The sequence below is a fragment of the Desmodus rotundus genome, chromosome 3 (genome assembly GCF_022682495.2).
Source record: "Desmodus rotundus isolate HL8 chromosome 3, HLdesRot8A.1, whole genome shotgun sequence".
Taxonomy (NCBI): domain Eukaryota; kingdom Metazoa; phylum Chordata; class Mammalia; order Chiroptera; family Phyllostomidae; genus Desmodus; species Desmodus rotundus.
Window position 1 is genome coordinate 196,790,326 of NC_071389.1, and position 27,817 is coordinate 196,818,142.

The 27,817-nt window shown below is 55.4% G+C and overlaps 2 protein-coding genes across 2 annotated transcripts; one reads left to right on the forward strand and one right to left on the reverse strand.

Moving 5' to 3' along the window:
- Window positions 1–633: 633 nt before the first annotated feature.
- On the forward strand, window positions 634–18,009 carry L3MBTL2 (L3MBTL histone methyl-lysine binding protein 2). The gene is made up of 17 exons (XM_053919616.2): window positions 634–733; window positions 2,762–3,002; window positions 4,170–4,303; window positions 6,232–6,355; window positions 7,158–7,237; window positions 8,787–8,904; window positions 9,351–9,485; window positions 9,745–9,833; window positions 12,860–13,091; window positions 13,474–13,550; window positions 13,716–13,820; window positions 14,551–14,698; window positions 14,807–14,889; window positions 15,199–15,433; window positions 15,884–15,949; window positions 16,967–17,077; window positions 17,481–18,009. Exons 1-17 carry the CDS (start codon window positions 710–712, stop codon window positions 17,591–17,593), a joined length of 2,115 nt encoding a protein of 704 aa, XP_053775591.1. The 5' UTR covers window positions 634–709; the 3' UTR covers window positions 17,594–18,009.
- Window positions 17,086–27,457, reverse strand: CHADL (chondroadherin like). The gene is made up of 6 exons (XM_024579371.4): window positions 27,385–27,457; window positions 26,285–26,453; window positions 24,056–25,750; window positions 23,394–23,560; window positions 22,281–22,467; window positions 17,086–17,148 (listed from the first exon to the last, which is right to left on the reverse strand). Exons 1-6 carry the CDS (start codon window positions 27,390–27,392, stop codon window positions 17,122–17,124), a joined length of 2,253 nt encoding a protein of 750 aa, XP_024435139.2. The 5' UTR covers window positions 27,393–27,457; the 3' UTR covers window positions 17,086–17,121.
- Window positions 27,458–27,817: the final 360 nt, after the last annotated feature.

Genomic DNA, 27,817 nt, shown 5'->3' on the forward strand with positions numbered 1-27,817 from the left:
CACCTAGAAATTGGAGCGGGTAAGGAGGCTGTGGGAAATCCAAACGGAATGAGGCAGAGAGCCTCATACTTGAGGGTTTTATTCGGGAAATGGTGATATAGGGGCAGAGTTGCATGATTCAAACATCTGGCCCATTTATAGTATTGGGCATGAGAATATTCCAGTTTCTACCTCAACTGGAAATGAATCTCTCTGCTAGGCATCTGGGCCCAAGAGCACCTTAACTTTCTCATCAGGAAGAATGCGAGGTTATTGTTGAGGCCTGGAACAGTACCTGACGATGGCAAGTACTCAATAATTGATTTCATGCAGAGTGGGATCTGGGTGACGGGGAAGAAGTTGACTTCGAGAGATGAAAACCGCCTGCAGGAGGGGCATAAATGGTCATGGAAAATACAGTAAAAATGAACTATTAAAAATAACAAACTGTAGGAGCCCCCGTTAAACCAGTGCCCTGGGACTTTTCCCGTCGCTATAGTAACACCCCCTCCACACCCACCCACAGGAGAACTACAAGTCCCACAAGGTAGGTGGCTTCCCCGCCCCAAGGATAGGAGGGACACAGGCGAGGGCGGTACCGGCTTTTCCTCTGTCCTGAATCACGATTGGCTTGTGGCTCTGGAAAGTGGCCAATGAGCGTCCTGGGGGAAAGCGGCGAAGCCAATATGGCTTCCTGCGCTTGGTGACTGTTGAAATTGTGTTAGGTCTCATGGAGAAACCCCGGGGAGTGGAGGTGAGATGGGGAGGACTTACGGTGTCCGGGAGAGGGAACTCCGAGAGCCTAGCTCGCGGGACCCTTCTTTGGGCATTTTAGCGACGCCTTTAGGGTGGAGGGAAGGATGGGTAAACTGAGGCTGAAGTGGGCCAGGCGCGATTGGTGTTGCCTTTTGGCCCGATCGTGCTGGGTCGACCACTGGCGAGTAGTTGTAGGAGGAACAGCCTGCCTGGTCTGGGGGAGGGGAGCTCGGTTGGAGATCTGAGAGCTCTCGAATCTTTTCGTCCTTCCTGTCGCGTGGTCGTGTTCTTTGGGGATTGTGAGGCCTGTCACATCCTGGTGTGACGTGAAGGGAGATTAAAGTTTAATAAACACTCCGTGTGTAGAGCGTTCACGTGCATTCTCTCCCAGCGTACTCAGCAATCCTGTGTTACTGTTTCGTTTTTATGGATAAAGTAGCTGAGGCTTAGCCAGGTGGTGAGACTGCAGGAGGTTCACCCAGCTGTGAAGTGCCGGGGGGCGGGCACTAAGCCCGGCAGGCTCCCGGGCTTGACCAGTTAGGCTGTTCCTACGCTACCTCACCCTGGAACCCTCTTACTCTTCAATCGTTTGGCTTCTGGTCACCTTGTATTTGAATTCAGTTTCTTTTCTGGCACATTTGCATGTGTAGTTGCAAATATAAAATGGAATTGCTCAACAATTCTACAATGGTAAAGGAGAGTAATGATAAAGTAGAAAATAAGAATAATAGCTCACACTCTTAGAGCTATCACTGCCGGAAACAGAGCCAGGATTCAAACAAATCTGTTTGAAATGCCATGCTTTGAACCAGTGATAATTGCCAACATTTACTGAACTCTTATTATATACAAGTCACTGTTCCCAGTGCTTTATCTGTATTAACCCTTACTTTTCCTCCCAAAGCCTGTGAAATAGGTGGTATTATCCTTATTTACAGATGGGGAAACTGAGGCACTGGAAGATTGATGTACTGCAGATCATACAGCTAGTAAAAACTAGAGATGGTATTTGAGCCCTGGCCCAGAGCCCAAACTCTTCACACCTTTTCCACTTCATACTAGGTAGATTTATACACAGTATCTCATTTACATCTCACATTCTGTGAGCCACGTATTTTTATTGTTTTATAGATGAGAAACTTGGGGCCCAGAGAGGTTAAATGACTTGCCCTAGGACCCCCATCTAGTTCGGATCAGAGCTAAGTCCTTAGCTGTGGTACATACCACTATGCTATAAACCAGTGTGTCTTCTGCCTTCCAAATCCTTCTTACGGCAGTCTGGGTCCCAAATTAGCTTTTCTCTAACTTAAATTGTTTTGGGGTTGAGATTATGTTGGTGTACACATGCCGGAAGGGGAAGAATGAATTTCTAATAAGTTCAGTTCCAGACCACTGCAATAAAGTGAGTTGTAATCTTTTTGCTGGTAGCGCCTAGTAAAAATTGCAGTATCTGGAGGGCAATAAAGCAAAGCGCAATAAACAAGGTATGCTTGTACGGTTGTCCCTCTGTATCTGGGAGATTGGTTCCAGGACCCTCCACAGGCGCCAAAATCTGTAGCTGCTCAAGTCCCTTATATAATATAGCGTCGTGGTTGCATGTAACCTACACACATCCTCCCACATACTGATATGTTCTTTCCACAAATGTGGAACCCCTTGGTACAGAGGGCCGATGTGTGTATCTTTTCCAGAAATCCTTCATGAGGCACCTCACTTCAGATATTTTCATATCATTGTATTCTACTTGAATAATGTTAAAATAGCATCACTTAGGAGCTTTGTTAATTCCTAAAACATGTTCTCTCTGTCGTGTTAAGCTGTTCTGTTGAATTTTGCTTGAGACGTGTATGGACAAGAGCAATGGTTCTGGTGTCTGCAAAGGGGCATTTGATTCTGCCTGCCATTTTGCCCGAAAGTGTTGACCAAGAACTAGAAAGGGCTCTGATAGCAGTTCCGTAGCCGCCTTCCCCATGCACTAAGCCAACTGTGATTCCTGCCTGGTTTGTGTCATTCTTTCTTGCACTAGGAGATTCCTTCTTCAGAACCAATGGAGGAAGAAGAGGAAGATGATGACTTAGAGCTCTTTGGTGGCTACGACAGTTTCCGGAGTTACAACAGCAGCGCGGGCAGCGAAAGCAGCTCCTATCTCGAGGAGTCAAGTGAAGCAGAAAATGAGGAGAGGGAAGCAGGGGAGCTGCCCACCTCCCCTCTGCATTTGCTCAGCCCTGGGACTCCTCGCTCCTTGGAAGGCAGTGGTTCTGAGCCAGGTGCCTTCAGAGTGTCCTTGAAGATGGGGAGGTTTCAAGAGGCTAAGAGGGAGGAGGGGAATATAGGCCATGTGGGCAGAGGCGTCCAGGTGTCACGGGCTGTTTGATCTTAAATGTAAGGGATCCGATATCTGAGGACTTCTTAGACAGCATCCAAGTATGCCCAAGGGTCATTTCCTCTGCTGCAGTCGGATTTCAAATCGTGATTTCATTCATTCTTTCATACAACTAATTTTACTCACAGCACATATTAGATGCTACTCATTAATATGGTGCTACTTCTACATTTGTGTGAATAACTGGTGGATTTTTAAGCCTGGATGTTGAGAAGATAGGACACCTAAAGTATTCTGATTACTTTCCGGGAAATGACAAGAAACAGCTTGTGGGTTGAAAGTGACAGGAAGGGAAATACAGAGTCCCCTGGGTAAGAGGATTAGGGTGGGGGTGGGCAGATAAGAATCCCCATGGAATATCTGGAAGCCAGTTGGCTTCAGAGATGTGATGCTTGGACAGCTGCTGGACCAGTGTCAAGGTCTCCAGCATGTGGACTGCCGGTGAAAGGCAGGCTAGACGGTCTGCAAGGACATTGCTGTTCCCTGGTGCCTAAACCATTTAGAAAAATTATCTAAGACTCTTTGCCAGTTGAATCGTATTTCCTTTCTACTCATCCTTTCTTCTCTCACCTTTCTTTTATCTTCCTTCTGTCTTCTAATTTTCTCTTAGAATCTTAGAACTTTACAAGTATAAAGACCCAGTAGAGACTGTCTAGTCCAAGAGGTCTCGATCCTGGCCAGACATTAGAATCTCTGGCTTGGACGTTTTTTTAAAGCTCCCCAAGTGATTCTAATGTGAAGTCAAGGTTGAAACACTGATCTAGTTCAGTCTTTTTATAGATGAGAAGAAAATAGACTCATAGACATTGTGACTTGGGCACTTTTTTCTTCTCGTTGTCCTCTGCAAACTCCAAATATCCACGTGTTTCCTTGTGGATTTTCGCTGTTGACACATGGCCAAGAGGTGCCAAGCAGCTTATCTTAGGTGAAATAGATTGAGGAATTCAGGACTTGCTTGGTTAATGCGGGGCCCCGGTTTCGCCAGGCCCGTCATTTTGTTTGATGTGGGGTGACCGTCTCAGGTGAGTCACGTGCCAAGTTCTCTTCCCAGCTGTCTGTGAGATGTGTGGTATCGTGGGTACAAGGGAAGCCTTCTTCTCCAAGACCAAGAGATTCTGCAGTGTCTCCTGTTCCAGAAGCTACTCCTCCAACTCCAAGAAAGCCAGTATCTTGGCTAGATTACAGGTGAGAGGCAGTCACTTGGGGAGACCCTTCCTGGGGCCCGGGGTGCTGAGACAGGAGCAACCCACTAACTGATGGCAAGGGGCCAAGAGGGCCTGGGAAAGACCTTGCTTGCATCCATGCGAGGGTCTAAATTTCCTGGTACTTATTGTGATCTCAAACTTTAGAGGGCAAAGGAATCTATTTATGGAGCTCATTAAATTGCAGATTTCTGGAGCTTCATTTCCTGCCCTCACCCCTCAGAGTCTGATGTGTTCAGTAAGTTTTAAACAAGAACCTCTTGGGAGTCTGACACCCTTGGTCCTTCCATCACACTTTTATAGTTCTGAAAGGAAGCTGGGAACCAGCCACAAATTCATCAGCCACAGGGGGTTGAGACAGTTGATGCCTCGTCTCTGACCCCATGTCATAGGCAGCCATCCAGAAAACCTCACCAATCTCTAGTTAATATTGACATTCATAGAATTAATTAATTTCTATATTTATTTTAATCCTCACCTGAGGGTATGTTTATTAGCTTTAGAGAGGAAGGGAGAAAGAAACATTGATCAGTTGCCTCCCATACGTGCCCGGATCAGGAATTGAACCTGCAGCCTTTCTGGTGTACAGGACGATGTGCCACCCAATGAGCCACCCGTCCAACACTTGCAGGACTTTTAGAAAGGGAGGGGCTCCGATATGTTGTCTAACCCGCATATGAACTGATAAGTGTGCTGGGGCCCAGAGAGGAAGAAGACTGATCCGGGCGGCTCTGAGGGCCGAGGGCAGCAGCATGGGGCTGGATGCTCATCTCAGGTGCCAGGCCTCGTGTTGTTTCGTGCCAGCTGTGGCCGCTGTTCGCAACACTGGTTTTCAGATTTGACTGCACGTTGCAGTCACCTGGAAGGTTTTAAAAATATTGGTGCTTGGGTCTTATTCCCCAAGATTCTGACTTAATGGGGACGGAGTGAGCCTTGGACATGGGCGTTGGAGAGTTCCCCAGGCTATCCAAATGTGCAGCAAAGCTTGAGGCCCTCGGCTCCGATTTGCTGAAAGTCAGTGAGCCTGGTCTTATTCTCAGCGCTTCATTCACTTTCTCATCTTCATGAGACAATTACTGTTGTTTCCCTCATTTTCTGCATCGTAGTCAAGGCCCAGGAAAGTCCTTCCTCTGTGAGCTGATGATATTGTTAGTAGCTGCAGTTTGGGGTGCTTACGAAGGGCTTGGCACGCAGTCTAACCAGTAGTCACTAAAACATGAATTTCTAAAAAGTCCTATTTTAAAGGGTCAAAGATGTTTAGCAACTTCTTCATAGGTACACATACAATTGAAGAGCCAGGATTTGATCCCCTGTCTGTGTAGGTTCGAAGCCTACATTTCAACTTCACTGGTCTCTAATAAATTCTCCAGACCTTTCTGATTGGTGGTTAAGTTGCAAATTACAGACCAGGTCGGTGTCCTTCAACATTGGGAGAGGACCCCGTTGAGCAGGGACCCTCTCAGAACACTCCTGTGTAAACAGAATGTTGCCTCCTGGTTCAGTTCACAGATGCCACTGAAACCCATTCTCTGCCATAAATCTGTAGACGTGCAGGGGTAAGTAGTGGCTGAGAGTGCAAGCCGCTAGGAAAGGGTGCCTGGAGGAGGCAAAGGTCTAAAAGATGGAACAGGTGTCCTCTACTCTACTGTTCTGTTGCCTGCGCCCTCCCCCCAGTCCCTCCCCACTGAACAGTGGCTAAGCCCTCATTCAGTGCCAGGCTCTTCGATTAACTAGCATCCTTGCAACCCTCCTCTGAGCTAGGCATTGTTATTAGTATCACCTTGATTTACAAATGAAGAAATGAAGCCCCAAAGAGTTTAACTGGACCCTTGTCTAGATTTAAAGCTAGACCGCCCAAATCTAGAGCTGGGTTCTTAGCCAATAGGCTACACACAGCCCTCCTCCCCTCAGGGAAAACCACCAACCAAAAAAGCCAAGGTCCTGCACAAAGCAGCCTGGTCTGCCAAAATCGGAGCCTTTCTGCACTCGCAAGGGACAGGACAGCTGGCTGATGGGACACCTACAGGGCAAGACGGTGAGTGGGCGCAGGACTGTGCTCAGGACTGGTGGGGGTCGGGGTGAGGTGCCCTCCCTAGGGGTGAGGGGGGAAACATGGCCAGCTAGGAAGTGCCCTGGCCCAGGCCTACTGCGGGTTGTATCATCCTCGCCTGGTAGGTATTGTGGAAATTACTCCAGAAAAACCCCTTCAGTCACCCTGAAATGGTGGGACCCCACTGATAATTCAGAAGCCAAGGATCAGCCTCTGTTTTGCATTGATTTTCGCTCTGTGGTTTTTGTTTCCTGGGGGCAGTGGAAAACCATACCTAGTTGGAGAGGTGATGGGATAAGAAAAGGAAACTTACTTTCTGAGTGTGTAGCAACTTCTGAGCAAATTAAATATAGGCACGAAGCACCTCTGCTGTAGGTGGTCTGAGTTTCTGGCTGAAACAGCTCTGCAGGCAGGAGTCGGAGGCGCCTAGGTGTGTGACCTCCCACCCATGTAGATGGGCCACAGCCAATGAAAGGTCAGGGGAGGTCTGAGGAATTTAAGGTCAAGAGTCTGTCAATTTCTTTTTTTGGGGGGGAAGAAAGGTCAGACATTTCCTTCTGAATATTTCCTCTGCTCCTGAGAGTCTGGCAGCCTTTGTATAAGGTCCTGATGGTCACTAGTGGAGCAGGTATGGGGACAGGTGGCCTCCCCGTGTGCTTGGGATCAGATGCTGCTCTGTTGGGGAAGGGACCTTCTTCTCCAGGCTCCTCAGGGCCAGGTTCCCAGAGTGGCTGCTGCTTGAGCTCCTAACCCGCACTCTGTTCACCCCTTCCTTTCTGCTCTACAGCGCTGGTCTTGGGTTTCGACTGGGGCAAGTTTCTGAAGGATCACAGCTACAAGGCTGCTCCTGTCAGCTGCTTTAAACATGTGAGTGCCCCTGGGGGGGGGGGGGGGAGAGCCGGGGACCCAGGTGCTCACCACCCATCTCACCCAGCTGCCCCACGGGCATCGTTCCAGGCTGGACATCACATTGGCACCTGGCACCGGGAGAGAGCGGCGGTGGGGGCTGGGGGGTCGAAGCCTGGCTCTGCCACTCTTGTTTACTTTTCTGTTCACTTCTTTTCAAAAGTCCTCTCGCCAGCCCCCATTGAGGGCTTCTGGCACTGTGTTTCCCCTCTGGGGTCCCCACTTTGTTGTTTACATAATGGCACTTCATGCGGGTTTATGTCTGAGAGCCAAATCTGAAATCCTTTGCTTTCTTCCCATTTTTCATGTTTTCCCTTTGAACGCTTGGCGCTTCTGAACTACCCTGGGCCTCTTGGTCCCGAGGAGGCCGAGGTGGTCACCTCCTGGAGCCCACTTCTGCAAAAGGCTCCCTGTCCCCCCGTCATTGAGAAACACCTGAGGGCCGGGCTGGGCGTGGAGGTACTGAACCTGCAGCACCTGTAGCCTGCGGTGGTCTGCGGGCAAGGAGCGAGGCCTAGAGCGGGGGTCTTATGTTGTCTTTCAAGCCCAGGAAACCCAGGATGAGGCCTCTTATTCCTGGAGTCCTCACACCAGAGTAAACCCATCTCCTAGCCTCTCCTTCCTGAGCTGCTCCTGACCTTGTCAGGGTGCCCTGAGCAGTGAAAAGCCGGCCCCAGCGCGGCCCCTTACTCCTCTCTGAATTCCTGGTGAAGGTGCATGTCCTTCCCAGTTGGGGGACCTCTTGGTTGCCCTGCGTTCTCTAGCACTCCCAGCATCGGCGTTTTCACTGCAGGGTAGATACCATCCCACTTGCATTTAATTTAACACACCTGATTCCTTTGCTCTGTGAAAAGCCTGCCCTTGTGCCTGGGTGGTATAACCGCCTCTAGGCTCTGTGATGAACCCAATCTCTGTGGCCAGGGAGATGGGACAGGATACCCTCATTGGCTTAATCTAGGGCTGAAAATGAAGAAAAGGTGAATTTCCACAAAGGAGAATCAAGGTGCCATTGGCAGCAAAGTGAGGGTTAGTTATTGGGAAGGCACCCAAAAAATGGTCCATTACTGTTGGGACACTTTTAACAGGAGGAGGGGACCAGGCGGAGGTGGAGGCAGAACATTCTAGGAGTAATGTGTGGGTGGACAGCTGTGAGAGCTGGCATGGTGATGGCTGAGACCAGGGGTCGTGGTCCTTACTGCCCAGATTTGAGTGGCAGTTGAAGGGGGGAATATTTGGCACCTGGTGAGCACTAGCAACTGTTAAGTGTCCCGCAGGCTGGCACAGGTGTGATGTGCTCCAGACGCAGCATTCAGGGCTGTCTGACTCTGCTCTTGAAGGGCAGCAGGCTCATTGTGCTCTTCTCTTCACCTCGTCCCGTGCCTGGCTTTCCACACGCAGTGAGCGATGTGAAAAGGCGCAGGCCACAGTGACCCCGGAAGCCATGGGCCGGCGCTCTTCTCTGCCAGTCCAGGCAGCTCACCGTTTCCCTTGGATTCTCATCCCCACCCAGGTCCCGCTCTATGACCAGTGGGAGGATGTGATGAAGGGGATGAAGGTGGAGGTGCTCAACAGTGACGCTGTGCTCCCCAGCCGGGTGTACTGGATCGCCTCTGTCATCCAGGCCGCAGGTGGGTGTTCCTCTGGCGAAAGCAGGGTTGGGGTCGGGAGAGCAGCGTCTCCAGATGGGCAGGCAGCGCTGTAGGCAGAAATTGGCTTCTCGTAAAACAAAACAAAAAAAACCCATCTGCTGGAGTTTCTGGCTCCTTGCAACTCTTGCCTACCTTAGAGGGGACCACAGAGCTTGGTGAATATGAAAACCCCCATTTTTTCAGTTTATTCCAGGAATAATCATGCTATAGAAAATTGATTCTCCCCACTATGCCACGCTGCTTTCCAAGTTAGTGGCATGGGTTTGTCTTGGCTGCGACTCTTGTGGACAGCAGAGACCACAGTGCGTGGAAGGAGTTCTGGAGTAGGCAGCGGGGCGTCCGGGGTAGGCTGGCGAAGGAGGAAGGCCTAAGGGCATATCTCTCCCTGGCCCACCTCCCTTCGCCGGGGCTTTTCCTCCTTGCAGGGTACCGAGTACTGCTGCGGTATGAGGGCTTTGAAAATGATGCTAGCCATGACTTCTGGTGCAACCTGGGGACCGTGGATGTCCATCCCATCGGCTGGTGTGCCATCAACAGCAAGATCCTGGTGCCCCCTCGCAGTGAGTTGATGAGAAGGCTCGCTGTGCTGGTTTTTGCGGGGCCCTTGGGAGAAGGGCCATCCTCTGTCTTAGGCTGGGCCAGAACAGAACCCACTTGCCTCCTCTGTCCCAGAGGCTCTGTGGCAGCTCCAGGGCTTGAAACTGAGTTCTTATAGGATGAGGTGATTGCTGGCCAGAAAAGGCAGAAATAAGTGGCTCTGGCGCCCTCTGTCGGTGGGAGTGTTGTCAGCATGTAACCAGGGATCTTCTTGTCCCACAGCCATCCATGCCAAGTTCACGGACTGGAAGGGCTACCTCATGACACGGTTGGTGGGCTCCAGGACGCTTCCTGTGGATTTCCACATCAAGGTTTGGCAGTGAGCCCTGTGGGTCTCCCAATTGATCTCCTTCCTCCCATTTAAAAAGAAAAGTTTTTAGAAAGAGAGAGAGAAATACCAGTTTTTGTTGTTCCACTTATTTATCTTTTTATTGGTTGACTCTTGTATGCCCTAACCGGGGATTGAACTTGCAACCTTGGTGTGTTGGGATGATGCTGTAACCAACTTGGCTACCCAGCCAGGGCTCCCTCCCATTTTATGTGCTTCCTGCTACTCAGTGGATTGTTCTTCCTGAGACCCCTTGTTTAACAGTCTGTAGGGCTCTATGTTTCTCAAGGAAGGATGGCAGTCCCTGCCGCCTTCCCAGCCTGGTGCCGGCCTCCGCCCCACCCGGAGTCCGAGCCAGCTGCACTGACCACGCTGTGGCGTCTGCCATTTGCTCTTCCAGAGCCCTCCCTGGCTCTCAGCATTTTTCAGGGGGGTTCATTCGATAGATTTTACTATTAAGTACTTGTGTACAAGGCACTGTGGGAACACAGGCCTGCCGCCCAGGACTCCCCAGGCCGGCAGAGGAAAGGAATAATTGTAAACTAGCCTCGGTTCTGAACCAGGGATGTGCTTCAGAGTCACGTGTATGACTTTTAACTTTAATTTTTAAAACTTACTTCTGCCCTGGCTGGTGTGGCTCAGTGGATTGCATGCCAGCCCGCAAAGCAGAGGGTCACTCGTTCGATCCCAGTCAGGGCACATGCCTGGGTTGCAGGCCAGGTCCCTTTTAGGGGGGGCATGAAAGGCACATTAAAAGAAACATTGATGTTTCTCTCCCTCTCTTTCTCGCTCCCTTTCCCTCTCTAAAAATAAACAAAATCTTTTAAAAAACATATTTAGTTCTTTAACCTAAAAAGTCATACACATGGTTTTAAAAATTCAAAGGAATCCCAAGGGTGTGCAGTGAAGCCTGAGTCTCTCGCACTCTATGTGCCAGATCTGCTGTGGGCCCACTCCCCTAGGTGCCGGGGTGTCAAGCAGTGTGCGGGGGGATGCAGGGCAGGTGCTGCCGTGATACGAAGTTGAACTGGCTTTGTGACCTCAGGGAGAGCAGGTATCAAGGAAGGCTTCATAGAGAAAGGGGGACTTGAATTTGACCTTGATAGTTAGGGTGTGGGTGGTATGGAAGCCAGCATTGGAAAACAAGGATGGAGTGGAAGATGGGGCCATCTTACCAAGGCACTAGACACCAGGTGTAAAGGTGGCCGCCAGGGCCTTAGCTGGTGGAGAGCAGGCCTTCAGCAAGGGGTCATTTCAGGCACCTCAAAAAGGCATTCTCGGAATTTTTTCCCCTAAGTAATGATCTTTCCCTTATTTGAACTCAGTAGGTACTACTCCTTTGCTATTTATGTCTTTATATGTTGTTAATTATTTTTTCATATTTCCAACAAAACTAAGCTTTTTTCCACCTACATTTCCCATAGTGCCTTGCACAGTTGACAGGTTTGCTATTGAAGAGGATTGGTTTACTCTTTCTCAGCTGGCCCTTGTCTTAGATGAGGCAGATGGCTGTGATGGTGCAGGCCACTATGGGTGTCAGGGTGGCCTCTTTTCTGCCTAAATTAAAGAGAGTGTGATTCTGGGTGGCAGAGCAGGGTTCCACATGAACCAGCCGGTGGGTTTACATTAACTGTCCATCAGCTGCCTGTGAAGACTAAGGCTGGGGAGGATAAGAGGGACGAGGTTTGTGGAGGAAACCTCAAACTGTTCCCTTTGATGCCTGCAGTATGGTTAGTGCTTAGTGAAATGTTTTGAATTAATGACCCATCAGCCAAGGTCACCTGTGTTTGTTCATTGTTGAGAAAAATCATGAGTTGACCACTAATTATATGTCCAGTTCTCTGTGCTCCGGACTGAGACCATAGACAGGAATCACACCTAAACTAGCTTTTGTCGTTGGAGAGCTCACATTCCGGTGTGACCATGAACATGGGCAGTAAGGTCATGTTGGGTTGCAGGCTGCGCTGGGTGGGTGCAGAGGAAGGGACTGTGTCTAGAGAGGCTGGCCAGAGTGGCTGGGTGGGGAGGCAGTCCAGAGCGGCCCCACCCTAGCCTCCCCTGCGTCTCTCACTCTCCTAAGTGGGCAAGTGGGCGGGCCACATGCCATCCGTGTTGGGGTGGTGGTTCTAGCCCTGAGTTGAGGCGGAGGGTCTGTGGTAAAGGACTGTGTCAGCTATTCCTGGTGGCAGTGTTGTGACTCTGAGACATTCCCCTTTCAGGTAGAATATAAAATCCATAGCTCATTCCCCCCTAGGCCAGGCTGAGGCTGGTTCTCCCTGCACCAGCAGGGCCCCAGGGCTGGGAACGCCCTGCAGTGTGCAGTGCCGATCCTCACCAAAGTCACAGCAAACAGAGAAGCCCCTACCCCCTCATGCATGCCTGCCATCGGGGCTCTCTAGAGCAGCTCGTGAGCCTCTTGGAGTCCCTGTCCCCTTGCTATGTTTGATGGCAGGCATTGCTACTTAGGTGGTAGGACAGCCATTCAGAGCCGCAGCCCAGTGAGGCCAGACCTGGAATGAGGCGTATGGAAGCCAAGGGGACCCTGTTCTCTGGACAGGAGGCTTGTGGGGGCCATCAGCAGGGGGCCAGAGGGAGAAGGCAGTGTGGGGTACCTTTCGGATCAGAGTGCACATCCCTTGAAGAGCACAAGCCTGGAGACTGGGACCAGGTTCAAGGCTCAGCTCCACACTCATGAGAGCAACTCTGGGCAAGTCATTCGGCCTCCGTGGGGCCCTGTTCCCTTAATCTGAGAAAGGTTTTGTGACTTCCGTCGGATTGGCTCACTGGCCTTCTGGTGTGCATGTTGTAGGTGGTGTGCCTTCTCACTGTCCCCGTAAGGACTTAGAGGCCAGGGTGGGACCTGCCAGACGGGAGAGCTCACTTCCTGACTTAGTGCTCGGGGTGGCTGCACCCCACTTTCCCTGTTCCCCGCTTGTTTGTAGGAGACACAACAGGAAGGCGGAGGGAGGGCCCGCATGCCCACAGCAGGCCTGTGTTCTGATATTGCAGATGGTGGAGAGCATGAAGTACCCCTTTCGGCAGGGCATGCGGCTGGAGGTGGTGGACAAGTCCCAGGTGTCACGGACCCGCATGGCCGTGGTGGACACGGTAATTGGGGGTCGCCTACGGCTCCTGTATGAGGATGGCGACAGTGATGACGACTTCTGGTGCCACATGTGGAGCCCCCTGATCCATCCTGTGGGTTGGTCACGACGTGTCGGCCACGGCATCAAGCTGTCAGGTTGGCAGAGCCCTAGGCCAGCACGACCCCATGCTCCGCTGCCGCAAGGCCTGGTTCAAGCACCCCTGTGCCCCATGACAACACTCTGTGAGAGGTTATCCTCTCTACCCTGCCAGTGGCAGGACCGAGGCCCAGAGAGACCAAGGTCACTCAGCTTGGAAGGCCCTATCTTCTCCTTTATCATGGGGAGAACTGGGGTCTTAGGTCTGCGTGCTTCCTGCAGAGAGTGCCTGCTGTGTTCGCTCTCCTAGTCTAGGCGGGCGGGGGCGGAGGCACAGCTTAGAGCATACGCCGGGCAGCACCATGTTCCTGGGGGAGGCGTAGCGATGGCCCTTTTGGCAGCCTTCAACTCCCTTCTCTCCCTCTGCCATCTTCCCAAAAGAGAAGCGCAGCGACATGGCCCACCATCCCACCTTCCGGAAAATCTACTGTGATGCTGTTCCTTACCTGTTCAAGAAGGTGAGGCACAGCCCTTGGGCACTTTTCCCCTCGACCGTGGGTCCATTCCAGGCCTCAGGGCCCTGGCCCTCCCCGATTCCTTCCAGGTCTATGGCAGGTGAGGCCTGTCCCCCTGACCCTGCACTTGGGCAGGCCCAGATTCCCCAACTGTCCTGTTCCTTTAAGGTTCGAGCTGTCTACACAGAAGGCGGTTGGTTTGAGGAAGGGATGAAGCTGGAGGCCATTGACCCCCTGAATCTGGGCAACATCTGCGTGGCAACCATCTGCAAGGTGAGCCGGGGACTGGCCCTCCGACCTCTGGTACGGCTTTATCAGGGGAGGGTGAGAGTACAGAGCCCTGCACTCCATGGCCCTCCCACATTCCCGGGGATGCGTGCCCCTGGGTACCTGATTTTTGTGAGCAGAGGACTCACCTGCTCCTGCTCGACGTCTGCTTTCATGTCAGGGTCCGAGGCATGTTGGACAGGTGTTTACTGATCACCTACTGGTCCGAACCTGCTCTTGTGTCAGGCGTAGGCCCTACCCTTTCACCTCCCTGGGGACCTCCCCACCGCCACACGCCATCTCCTTTTGGTGCTGGCCTAGCCGAGAGCCACAGCAAGACTGGCTTTGCTAAAAACCTCCCCCATTATTGCTGCAGCCTAAAGAGCAAATGACCTCAGCCCTCCTGGGAGACGTGCTAATTTGTCCATTCGGCCGATCTCCAGGCAGGGTCCATGTGCTCACCCCTGTCGCCCCTGAGAGCACAGTGGCAAAAAGACAGACATGGTCCCTGTGGGCGTGGACTGCCATCTGGTGAGAAAGATCAATGACCTCACAAGCACAGGTTACAGACCTGCTGAGAGCTCTGGAGCGGCAGCTCGGGCGAGCTGGTGCCTGGTTCCAATTGGATCCTCAGCCTTGAGTCCCCACTGCAGCTGCCTTGCCTTGGGGTGGAGGGTGCAGCTCATGACACCATGTTCTGTGTCTGCCTCCCTCCCCCATTCGACCCCCCCCCCAGGTTCTGCTGGATGGCTACCTGATGATCTCTGTGGATGGGGGGCCCTCCACAGATGGCTCCGACTGGTTCTGCTACCACGCCTCCTCCCATGCCATCTTCCCAGCCACCTTCTGCCAAAAGAATGACATTGAGCTCACACCCCCAAAAGGTAAGAGTGGCCTGGCCAAGCTGCAGGCACCCCTTTGGCCATGTGCCCCTTCCTGGACTCCTCCCGCTTCCCCTCCTCCCTCTGCATCTGCGCCTTCCGCTCCTCCAGGGTACGAGACACACACTTTCAGCTGGGACATCTACCTGGAGAAGACCAAGTCCAAAGCAGCTCCGTCAAGACTCTTTAACATGGTAAGGAGACCAGGAGCAGGGCAGGGGTGGGTGTGGGCGGGGGGCCAGGGCGGCCTCAGAACTGGCCCTGCCCACTGTCAGGGAGTCTCTACTGCTGCGATCAGCCACTTCCGGGGAGAAGTCCCAGCCCCGACATAGGCACTGCACCCAACAGTTCAACTGCTCCCTTTCCTGCAGGGATTGGCACTTGGGCACAAAGTACAGTGGGGCTGAGGGACCTCCCCCACAGGCACCCCCCTCCCCGCCAGTTCTGCCCCACTGGGCCCGGGAGCGGGCTGGCTTGGCCACTGCCTCCTTCCTGCTCCCCAGGACTGCCCCAACCACGGCTTCAAGGTGGGCATGAAGCTGGAGGCTGTGGACCTGATGGAACCCCGGCTCATCTGCGTGGCCACAGTGAAGCGGGTGGTGCATCGGCTCCTCAGCATCCACTTTGATGGCTGGGACAGCGAGTATGACCAGTGGGTGGACTGTGAGTCCCCGGACATCTACCCTGTGGGCTGGTGCGAGCTCACCGGCTACCAGCTCCAGCCGCCTGTGGCCACAGGTCTGGGTTCTTGCAGCCCTGAGGGGCTCTTGACTTTCCTTTTTCCTTCTTGCTGACCCCTCCCCGTGCCCCATACCCACCTCATTCTTTGGCATGAGATCGAGAAGTCTCCTGGACCACCCTTGCTCCTGACTTCTCTGTCTCCCTTTCCCTCTGGCCTGCAGAGCTCCTTCCTTGATCTTGCCCACTCTGTCATATGCTCGTGCCCTTATGCACCCAGGTAAACTACCCAGGTCCCTCGGAGCAGCCCTGGTGACGAGGGTGGGAAGGGACAGCTGTTCTCCAGTCCCTCCCCCAACCCTCCCCCACTCTCATTGCCCAACTTTAACTTTCCTTCTTGGGGTGTCCCGTGTGTAAGGGAGGCTAGTGAGGGTGGGCAGGGGTCTGGGATGTGCCTCTGCCCCTGCCCTCTGTCTCTCCTCACCTCTTGTCCTTGTTTTTCAACAATAGAGCCCACTGCACCTCTGAAGGCCAAAGAGGCCACGAGAAAGAAAAAGAAACAGTTTGGAAAGAAAAGTAAGTGGTAAAGCAGCCCAGGCTGGTGTGGGACCAGGCGTCAGCTGGGCCTGTGTCCCTGGGAGCAAAGCTTGGGAGCTGTCACTTAGGTACTGATGGCAGTCACTCCATCTCTTCTCCTTGCCCTTCGGCCCCACAGGCCGTCATCCTGTCTTCAGAGACCCAGAGCATCTGTCACAGGGAGTCTCAGTCTCTGGCAGTGATCGGGATGCCGAGAGAAAGACGAGACGTTGTGTTTGAGAGAGAGAGAAGGGAAGGAACCCCACCCCTGTGGCCCCCGCAGCAGAAACCGGCCTCCCTGCAGTGTGAGCTGCTGGGTGTGAATGTCAGGGGTGCTGGCGGAAACAGAAGCTGCTCCCTGAGGCCGCCAGCCTAAGGGGTGGGAGCCAGGGTGGCCACAGAGCTTCAGCGTCATTTCCCTAGGTGGTGCCCCACTCTCAACAGGTCCAGCACAGGCTCAGCTCAGGGGGCACTGGGTTGAAGGGGGCAGGGAGTGGAGGACTCAGAGCTGTCCGGGCCAGTGGTGGTAAGGTAGTCTCCATGACCTGGCACCACACAGAGAAGAGGATGACCGAAATGGGACAGAGAGCCAATGGGTGGGGTCCCTGAGCAGGATTAAGGGTGTGAGAGGGGCCCTGACTGGTGTGGCTCAGTGGATTGAGCGCCGGCCTGCAAACCAAAGGGTTGCCAGTTCGATTCCCAGTCAGGGCACATGCCTGGGATGCAAGAGGCAACCACACATTGATGTTTCTCTCCCTCTCTTTGTTCCTCCCTTCCCCTCTCTAAAAATAAATGAATAAAAAATCTTTAAAAAAAAAAAAAGATCATGGGAGGGGATGGAGCAGTCTGAGCCCAGGGCCGCGCGGCCCTGAGGGCTGATGTCAGACGTTCAGGCCAGTTCCTCCAAATTGGTACTGTCGCCTCTCCTCTTTGTCCCAACTGCTGGGTGAAGCCCAGCCTTCAAGCCTCACATGAATATAACCCTAATGCTGGGTTTAATTCCATTTTTATTCAAAGGGAAAAGAATACCACCCACCAGGACCCGGCCACTGAGACAGGGGTCCAAGAAGCCCCTGCTGGAGGACGATCTGAAGGCCACGGAGAAGGTCTCATCTGTCTCTGATGAGAGTAAGAGCCCCAGCAGGGCAAGGCAGGGCGGCCTGCTCCCAGGCTCAGAGGCGGCCCCTCTCTTTCCCCACCTGGGCACAGAAAAGCTCAGTCAGTATGGAAGGGAATCTTCTGGGCACCAAGCAGCCATTCTCAGACCCCTGGGCCTGCAGGGCTTCCAGACACCCACCCCCAGATCTGAACGGAGCTGAGTAGCTCCTGTCTGGTGGGTGTGTGACGGGTCCCTGACCTTCTCCCCGCCTTATCCGGACGCCCTCATCTGTGGGAAGCGAAATTCCTTCCCCAGATCCTGAGCCCCTGCCCTTCCCAGAGTTACATGCAGTGTCTCTCTCTCTCTCCCTCTCTCTCTCCGCCCCCCCCCCCCCCCCCCCCCGCCTCTGCCTCCCACGCCTGCCCTCTTCAGTAATCACTGTGCGTGTGAAGGAGGAGCAAGTGGATGCGGCCACGCCCGACAAGGCCCCGAGTCCAGAGCTGCCTGTTTCCGTAGAGAACATCAAACAGGAGACAGACGACTGAGTGGTCTCTGCTGCCAGCCTGGCCACCTAGGACACCAGCCCAGGGCTCCTCTGTCACCACCACCCTACTTTAACTTGGAGGCTGAGCCTTTTTGCATAAATTCGGCCTGGTGCTGAGGGTCCCTGGCACTGAAGGACCAGCCAGGGTCTCCTTTGTCCTACCCTGTGACCTCTGCCCTCTTTGGCAAGGCCGAGTGCCTGGAACTGCCTGGGGTCCCCGCGAGTGGCTCCCTTCCCAGCTAGTTTCTGAAGCCCTCCCTTCCGGTAGCTTCCCTCCACACCCACTATAGCCCTCAGTTGCCAGGGGTGGGAGGCTGTCGTCCCATCACACTGCAGGACAAGCCAGCGAAGTGTGTGTGTGTGGGGGGGGGGGAGTGCCCGAGCAGGTCACATAAATAAAGGTCTACAGCAGCTCTCGAGGGGGAGACAGTCGTCTGATGGACGGTGAGCGGGGCGCTGGGTCAGCCTCTGTCGAAGTGCAACCAAGTGGCCCGTCTTGCCTCCCAGGTTGGGTTCTGCTCCTCCTAGCACCCTAGCGAGGTTGGGGAGCCCCGTGGAGACACCCATCTCTGGCAGGCAGCTGAGAAGCAGTGACCAGGATGTTGGTTTCAGTGACCTGTGAGGTGGCCTTGACCTGTTTTCTCTGGTGGCAGGAGCACTGATTCCCATTTCTAAAAGGACCAGTGGAACAGCTAGGGTCTGCTCCCTGGGCTGGGAGGCTTGCCAGGGTCCTAGGGAGGGGAGACCACACCAGCCCATGCACCTTGGGGAGGGCTGGGGTGGCGTGTGGAAGGGGAGCTTGGCCTGGGTGTGATGGAGCCCCATCCTGAGAAGAGGGGTAACAGGACGCACTTCCTGGCCCCCTCTCCTGTCCTGTCCAAGCCCTTCACTCCTGCCCATGGGTTTTCCCTGCCCTCTGTGGGATTCTGTTCCAGCTCCTCTAGTGTTGCCTGGACTGCAGCTTCTGTTTTTCCCAGTCAGGCTCCCTTGAAACTCCTTTCTAATCAGTCCTGTCTCCATGAACTCCTCTTTCTGGAACCTGAGGCCGAAGCTGCTGGCCTCAGCCCTTTTCTTTCCTCCGATATTTGGAGGTGAGGACCGCGCTGCTGGGTGGGCAGACAGAGTCTCAGGGTGCAGCCGTGCTGGCCCAGAGTCCAGCAGCCTCCGTGAGCTGGTCCGTCAGGCGCCATGGCCTGTGCTTGCCATATGGCGTGCTGTTTGCTCAGGGTCTGGGTGATTTGGTGTCATTCCAGGGATGGGGAGAGCGGCCCAGGGGAGCTGATTTTCCGTCAGTTCAGAGCACTTGGTCTGGTCTCCTTTGCCAAAAGCGTGAGGCAGCCCCACATAGTGCAGAGAGCAGCCTGTTGGTGCAGCCTGAATGCTCCAAAAAGTAACTAGATGTGAAACAGTGAAGACCAAAAACAGGGACAGCTGTCCCTCTCTCTCACACTCCCCCACCCCAGACTGGGGTTGTGGCCAGGTCGGTGGCATGAGCCCCCAGGGAGAGGAAGATGGTCTCCACCTGTGCTCCGGCCCCTTGGCCTGCTCACAGAGCCCTGCCTTTGTCAAGGGCAATGTGCCCAGTAAAAGTAATTCCCTTGCTAGTAGGGGGTCCAGTTCTGACCGAAGCACTTCTGGGGAAACTGGGCCGGTGGCATGGCCTTTTGGCCTTCAGTCCCTCCTTGGAGGAGGGCGGGTCGGCTACGGGTGCTTCGGGCGCAAAGGCTCCACGGTTCCCAGGGCAGAGCCCAGGAGCAGGTTCAACTGCCACTCGAGCCCTGGGCTGGCCTCCCAGACGATGAGACAATAAATGCAGTTTGTTGGGTGTTTGTTCCTTTCAGCAGTGTGTTCTGTGTGCCACCTCAGGAACAAGTAGGAAGTGAGTCCACACATGGCGAGGATGATGAATAAATGTCGCCTGTCGTCTCCTGAGTGCTGGTATCCAGAGCAACTGACATATCTTCAATTCTGCCGCTCCCTTCCCTGGACCCTGAGTTCCCCAAAGGCCGAGCCTGATCTTTGTCTGTCCCTCGTGCCCTCTGCACAGGCCTGGCAAAAGGCGTGTGTGATGGGAAAGTGTGAGTGCTGGTGTTACTGGGGCCTAAATGTCAGTTTGACTTGTCGCAGCTGTGAGTGTGGACCTCTGGGTGTTTCCACTCCTGGCACAGAATGAGCCTGTGCCTCGACCTGCCTCGGGTGGTCCACGGCAGTGGGGCTGCTGGCTGGGAAACAACCTGAAGAACACTCCCCGCAGCTTGCCGCACAGTGGCTCCTGGGTACCGGTCAGACCAAATCCAAATGCTTGAGGGGCCCCCTGCACCTTACCTCTTTCCTGTCACCCAGGCCAACCCCTTGGCTCTGCTTGAGGGGCTGGGAAACAAGGGAATGTCTGTTTCTGACAGGCCCTGGTTCCTGTGCACAGCTTTTACCAGCTGCACAGTAGGCCTGCGAGGGTAAGAAGGCTCATTAAGGTCCAGTGACTTGGTTGCTTAAATTGACTAACATGACAGCATTGGGATGGAACTGCTCTATGGGCCACTCTGCCGGTGCTCCTCATTTGTTCACTCAGCGTTTTTAAGCATCTTCCACGGGCCAAACGCCAAGCTAGAGGTCAGGCTTCAAGGGAGAGAGCAGTGTGTGGTCCAGCCTGTGCCTCAGCAAGGGTAGCACCCCCCCCCCCTAAAATACCCTGCCAGGGCTCAGGACCCTTACCCTTCAATTCCTTTGTGCTCCTGGGAGAGAACTGCCACTTTCAACAAAACAAAGACGACAAACCTAGAACTCCAGGCCTGGCCTTGGGTGGAATATCTTCATGTCAAGAAAGGGTGGCTGGTTGGGATAGGCGGAAGTGTCCCAGTTCCTGGCTACAGCCACCATACTTCGGGGTGGGGAGGCACTTCCTTTTTTTATTTAGGATTTTATTTTTAGAGTGATGGGAAGGGAGGGAGAAAGGGAGAGAAACATCAATGCGTGGTTGCCTCCCACACACCCCCTACTGGGGACCTGGCCCGCAACCCAGGCTTGTGCCCTGACTGGGAATCGAATAGACAACCTTTTATTTCGCAGGCTGGCTCTCAATCCATTGAGCCACACCAGCCAGGGCAAGGGGCTTCCCTTTGAACTAAAGCCCCGACCTGGAGGTGGCCCCCTGCAGGTCTACTCAATGGGCTCCCTGGGCTGACACAGGGACAGCCTGGTGCTGTGGCCTGGCAGCAAGTAGGTGCCACACGAGCGCAGGTGACGCCCACACTGCTGTTGTCATTAATTCCAGGTCATGTTTCTAAGGCAGAGCTGCTCACTTTCAGCTTGGGATCTTTTTAGGGCTTCCGTCCTCACTCCCAGCCTACCTCCACGAGGAACACGGGTAGAATTCTGTCCCTCCAAAGAGGCTAGACCTCAGAGTGGGACCTTATTTAGAAAAATAGTCTTCACAGAGGTAAGTTAAAATTAGGTCATTAGGATGACCCTAATCCAATATGACTGTTCTTATAAAATGGGGAATTTGGGTACACAAGGGTGTAATGAGAAGAAGATGTAAAGACATAAGGAGAGCCCTGATTGTGGTGTCTGCGGGTTGAGCATCTGCCTGTGGACTGCAGGGTCGCCAGTTCAATTCCCAGTCAGAGCACGTGGCTGGGTTTCGGGCCAGGTCTCCAGTTGGGGGCATGCAAGAGGCAACCACACATTGATGTTTCCCTCCCTCTCCTTCTCCCTCCTTTCCCCTCTCTCTAAAAATAAATAAATAGACACAAGGAGATACCATCTAAAGACAGAGGCCAAGACTGGAATTGTGCTGCCACAGGCAAGGAGTGTCTGGGGCCACCAGAAGCTGGAAGGGCAGGAAGCACCCTCCTCCAGAGCCATCAGAGGGAGCATGCTCTGCCTTGATCTCAGACGCTTGACCTCCAGAACAGCAAGATAATCAACATGCCCAGCTTGCGGTGCTTTGTTCTGGCAGCCTTAGGGAACAAACACACCATCTAATGGTCCCCGGGCATCCCAAATTTTCAAAATGCAGGTCCTCACCCCACCTTCCCAGTGCCCCCTTGTTCTCTCATTTTCTCTGTAAGGACTAGCTGCTCCTCTGTGGCCCCCTCGCCTCATAGCGTGGCTCCCACGTGGAGCGGCGCCCACACCCCACTCACTCTTCTCTGATGTGCTGCGAGACTTTGCTACAACTAAGCTCCTAAGTGTGAGTGTATTTGTCGGGATGGTGAACGTAATGTCCAGGGGGTGATGGGCTGACGCAGCGTGGGGTCCAACCTGTGCCGAGAAGCGGTGGAGGCACCAGCACTGCCGCTCTGCCCACCCACCCCGGGGATGAGCCCGGCCCTTGAGATCAGGGTGGACGATGGTTCTGTCCACAGCGATCCAATGATTACAGTGATGGTGGGATTGATGTCGTGGGCGTGTCAGGTCCGGTGTGCTGTGGCTTAGCAGACAGGCCACTGCCCCACAGGTTGGAATAGCATGACATAGTGAGTCATTGCAGACGGCCCTGGGCCCAGTCCAGGGCAGGTGAGAGGGGAGGAGGGTACGGGCATCACTGAGCAGGAGCAGCACGGTCATTGCCCAGAGCGAGAACCACACGAGACAGGGACCGAGAGAAGCCAGAGCCCTGCCACCCCCGGAGTTCTGGAACCTCATCCACCCACCCAGGCCTCCCCCATACCTGCCCGGTGACTAACCTTGTCTGCTCCCCACTGTCTGCCCTTCATGCGGATTCTCCCGGCACTGGGTGTCCGCTTGGCCTTCCTGGCAGCCCAACCCGGACAGGCTGCAAAGACAGCAACTGCAGCCTTCACCCTCTGGCCATGAGCGCTGGGAGGGGTGGCACAGGTGGCTCCCACGTGCAGGTTCAGCCCAGTGAGCCACCTAAGGAGAAGAGTTTGAGGAACCCACAATGCTGAGCTCTCCTGGGGAGAGGGCAGGTGTCCTGGAGAATCTGGGGCAGCGGGGCCTCGTGCATGAGAGCGGAACCCTGGTTTGGCTGCTCACCAGTTGTGACCCTGAGCAAGTCACTTCCAACCTCACACCCCTCTGTAACTGGGGGTAGTCATAGTGATAAACAGTTACAGAGGGCTGGCGGTCCAGACGCCGGTCAAACCAATCTATACATGTAGCTAGTTCAATGTGATTCTTCTTCTTTTTAATATTTTAAAATACTTTATTTACTTATTTTAGAGAGGGGAAGAGAGGGAGAGAAACATCAATGTGTGGTTGCCTCTCTCATGCCCCGCTACTGGGGACCTGGCCCGCAACCCAGGCCTGTGCCCTGACTGGGAATCAAACCTACAACCCTCTGGTTCACAGGCCAGCACTCAATCCCCTGAGCCACACCAGCCAGGGCTCAATGTAATTCTTAACGAGCCGCTGCCACAAGATGGACACGATTACTATCGTCCCCTTTACAGATGAGGACCCAGCACAGTGAGGTCACGTGGCCCAAGTCAGTCGTCAGACAGGCAGACAGCGCTGGATTTCAGCCGGGTCTGCGGGACTCCAGGGTCCTCGTTGCTTTCCCATGTAACCGTGTGAAGTGCCCACGAATATTGATTAGGTCCAGCCCCACTGGGATGAGCGGATCTCATCCCCACTCTGTGGACGAGGGACTTGAGGCTCAGAGAAGTTCACTCCAAGCCAGTGCATGCTGGCTCCACCAGGAAGGGTACCTGGCACTGGCAGTCCCCTGCCCCCAAAGCTGCTCAGCTAGGCAGACATGGTGTCCTGGGTAGATGGTAGGGGCTTGACTGAGGGCAGCTGGTGGGCCCCCAGCTGGGTGTCCAGGTGGAGGTACTCACCTGTGAAGTGGGAGCAGCTCACAGTCACAGTGGAAGGGATTGCCACTGAGGTCGACCAGCTCCAGCTGGCTGAGGCCAGGAAGGGCAGGCAGGGCCTGCAGCTGGTTCTTCTGCAGGTATAGGCTCTGCAGCTGGGGCCCCAGGCCCGAGAAGGCCCCGGGAGAAATCTGCAAGGAGGTGCCAGGCCCAGGAGTGAGTTCTTGTCAGACTAGAGAGGCTCACGCTCCCCTATCAGAAGGGAAATGGGGACCCCCAAGGTGGCTGGGCAGGAAGGGCAATGCGGCGGTGGAAATGTAGGTTCGTCTGGTGCCAAAGCACTTGCCCTTGGCAAGTCACCTGGATCCCTGGTTCATGGTTCCTGCTTTGCCTGAACCCTCCCAAATAATGGCAAAGCCTCTTGGGGTCTCCAGCCCTGCCCTGAAAGTGTACAACAGTAGGTGACCCTGTGGACGCGTGTCCTCCCTCCTGTGTGCCTCCCTGGCAGGCCTCTCCGTGTGGTGCCAGATTCCACCTGCTACCACTCACACCTGGGTTCCCTGAGGGCAGGCGTAGTGTGGCTTATCTCAGGGTCCTCATGCCCTGGGCCTGGCACTGCAGTGTTTGTTCAGTGAGTGATCCCCACACAGGGCCATGCTGCCTCCCCCCACCCCTCCTGTGCCCACCTGCTCCAGGCCACTGCTGTTCAGGAACAGCTGCTGCAGTGACTGGCCCACAGGCCGGAAGGCTCCATCCCGCAGGGCCCTGAGTGGGTTCCCTGAGAGCTGCAGCTCCAAGAGGGCAGGCAGCCCCTCCAAGGCCCCAGTGGGCACCTCTTGCAGCTGGTTCCTGTCAAGATGCAGCTTTTCTAGCTCTGGAGCTGGGCCCAGTGCCCCGGGGGACACCTGGGTGATATGGTTCCCACTCAGGTAGAGCCAGCGCAAGGCCTGCATGCCTGCCAGGTCCCCAGGTGCCAGGCGGCCCACTGCATTACTCTGCAGGTGCAGGGAGAAGAGGTGAGGCAGGGTGCGCAGGGCGTCGCCGGGCACCTGCACGAAGCGGTTGCGCTTCAGGTACAGGTAGCCAAGGTGGGGAGCCCCTTGCAGGGCAGCAGCGCTGAGGCCTGAGAGCTGGTTGTCGGAGAGGTAGAGGTAGAGCAGGCTGCCCAGCCCCTCCAAGGTGCCCGCCTCCAGCTCCGAGATGTTGCAGTGCTGCAGGTGCAGGGACACCAGGTGACTCAGGCCCAGGAAGGCTGCTCGGGGCACCAAGGGGAAGTGGTTCTGCCTCAGGTCCAGGAGCTGGGTGTCGTTGGGGAAGCCACGGGGCACGGACCGCAGGCCTCGGCTCTCACAGCTGCTGTGCCGGGACTCGGAGGCGCACACACAGGTGCGCGGGCAGGTCCAGGCCGCCCCATCCTCCTCCTTGGGAGCACCGGGAGGAGCACGGGGCCTCACAGCCACCAGCTCTCCCTCTTCATCCTCTGCCAGGTCGCCTGGGCAGCGCAGATCTGAGGGCCGCAGGGTGTCCAGGGCTTCACCTCGCAGGCGGCGGGGCCCCCTGCACGTGCCATCCGAGAGCACACGTGCTCGCGCCAACCACTCAAGCAGTGGCCGGGCCTGGCAGCCACACCACAGCGGGTTCCCCTGCAGCCGCAGCCGGCGCAGCTGCCCTGGGCCCTGCAACGGCGGCAGAGTGTCCAGCTGGTTTCCACGGAGGTCCAGCGTGTGCAGGCGCAGGCAGTGGGCAAAAGCCCTGGAGTCCAGGGCCTGCAGAGCTCCGTGGTCCAGCATCAGCTGTCGCAGACTGGGCAGCACCAGCCCATCCTCCTCCCCTACGTATGTGAATGGGTTGTGGCCCAGCTCAAGACGGGCCAGGCTGCGGGGCTGGGACAAGGCCTGCCCGGGCAGGGCCTGCAGCTCATTGTGGTGCAGGCTGAGCCGGCGCAGAGCGGGCAGGCCAGCCAGGGCCTCCGGGGCCAGCACACTGAGCGCATTGTGGGACAGCTGCAGCCAGCGGGTGCGCACCAGCCCCTGGAAGGCCATGGGGGGCAGGTAGACGAGGGCATTGTAGGCCAGGTTGAGTGTCGCTAGTGCACCCAGTGCCCCAAATGTCCCAGGTCGCAGCTCCTCCAGCACGTTCCCCTGCAGCTCCAGCCGCCGCAATGAGCCCAGCCCGTCCAGCGCCTCCTGGGGCAGCGCACTCAGGCGGTTGGAGGCCAGGTTGAGGAAAAGCAGGCGACCCAGGCCACGAAAGGCACCCTCAGCTACCAGCTCCACCTGGCAGTGGCGCAGGTCCAGGTGGGTCAAATAGGGCAGGTCCTGAAAGGCAGCTGGAGCGATCTCCTTCAGCATGTTTCCCTGGAGGTCCAGCCGCTGGGTCCGCTAAGCGGGGAGAGAGGAAGGGAGACTGAGCTAAGTCCTATGGCCTGTGCCGCTGGCTAATTTCCTTCACCGGGGACTCTTCTCCACCTCACCTTTCTCTCATTCTCTTCAGCCTGCTCCCTGACACCTCCCCCAGGAAGCCTTCCTCCCCAGCCACCTGGGCATCCCCAACTTGCACTTTTCTCACTGAATTGTCACTGCCCATTTACTTCCTCTCTTACCCACTAGTTCTTGACTCCATAGGGCAGAGACCATTCCCCCAATATATCCCCAGTTCTCTGCCACAGGGTCTACAATTAATTCAATATTTACCTACAGGTCACCTACTGGTGCCAATCACAGAAGATTTTAAATAGCATGTCTCCCTGTGGTTGAGTATCATTCCCATTTTACAGACGTGAAGACTGAGGCTCAGAGGGGAAAAGTTACTTTCCAAGGTCTCCTGGCCAGGCAGTGGCAGACCCTCTCAGGCCAGCGCAGTGTCCTCCTGCCGTCCTCCCCTCACCCCCCACCCTCCCACCTCACCCTGCTGACCTCGGGAAGAGTGTTAGGCACCCCAGTGAGGTTCTGGTGCCGGCAGGCCACATGACGCCTGGAGTTGTCACAGACACAGGCCTGTGGGCAGCGCTGGGCGGCTGCGTGCCAAGTTGGACCCAGTGGAAGCAGCAGAAAAAGCAGCAGGACCAAGGTGACCCTTTGGGGCCTGGGAGACAGGAGGAGAGCCCGTTGTTCACAGGAGCAGAGGTCCCACGTTGTCCACTCACTGAGCCCAGGCTCTGGTCCTTTGGCCCCAGGGAAGATGTCATTCCTCTGAGCCTCCCCACCCCCCACACGCAGCAGACACTGTCAGCCCCATTTTATGCTGGAGGACACTGAGGCTTAGAGAGGTGACCTGGCACATCCCTGTGGCTGTCTGGCACTGGCTCAATGAGGCCTTGCTATACTGGGTGGTCCCGTCGGTGCCTGGGCTGTGGTGAGGCTCCGGGGCCCATGGGGAGGCCTGGACCTCCCTGCGTGAGCTTGATGGCAGAGGGAGAAGCAGCCAGTCCTCCAGAAGCCGCATCCACCTCGAGAAGACAGTCTGGCAGCCAGAGGGGAGGACTTAAGCCTGGCCCAGGTTGTGAGGTAAGACTTGGAGCCGGAGTGTTGTGGGGTCCGAGAGCCTTGAGGAGCCTTAGTGGCTGGTCAGAGCCACCCCGACAAGTGAGCCGGCGCGGCTCGGCCCTCTTCTCTCCTATTTATGCTCCTGTTGTCCTCCCTTCTTCTTAGTGCCACCAGCTGGACAGGACTGGGGTGGGGACCTGAGGGTCTGGGTTTGGGGCTGATGATATTTCCCAGTCTGTAGGGAGACTGATGCTCAGGGATGGGGCAGGGAGGGTGACTGGGAGGACAGGGCAGATCCCAGGGACAAGCTTCCAGGGCTCAGAGGGCTGCCGAGTTCTCAGACAAGCCCCCAAGGGACTAGCCACGGGAGCAGCACATTCCCCCTCACCGCCTTCCTCAGAACCCACTTCGTGGAGACCCTGGGAGAATGGCCAGGCAGATCCCAGAGGCCCAGAGCGGGGCAGGGGCTTGACTTTAACCACTCAGCTTCTCTAGTCTCCCTGCCCCCACCCCGGGGCCCAAAGACTCACCCCTCCATGCCACCTCCTACGGCCAGTCCAGCCTGGAGGTGCAGCACAAGGGAAAAGCTGCGTCTGTTCCTGCCTGGATGCTGGCGGGAGCCCCCCTCCCTGCCTGCAGGCCTGGCAGCAGGGACAGGGCTGAATGGGAGGCATTGTGGGCGGCTCAGCCAGAGGCTGAGGTGAAGGAGGGGCGGGCAGGGGCTGGGCAGCGGCTGGAGTTACAGGGCCCCCTGCCCAGCGCCAGCTCAGGATCCTGGCCTAGGCCTGAAGGCCTGGCCTGGGCATCGGAGTCCCAGGGTGGCCCAGCAAGGAGGGGATGGGAGGGCTATGGGACCTCCAGCTGTGGGACCCGGGGTGGGCCTCACAGAGCCTCCATTTCCTGCTCTGTGAGAAAAACACAGAATTAGCAACTAGCTCAGAGTACTGCTGTGGGAATTAAGGT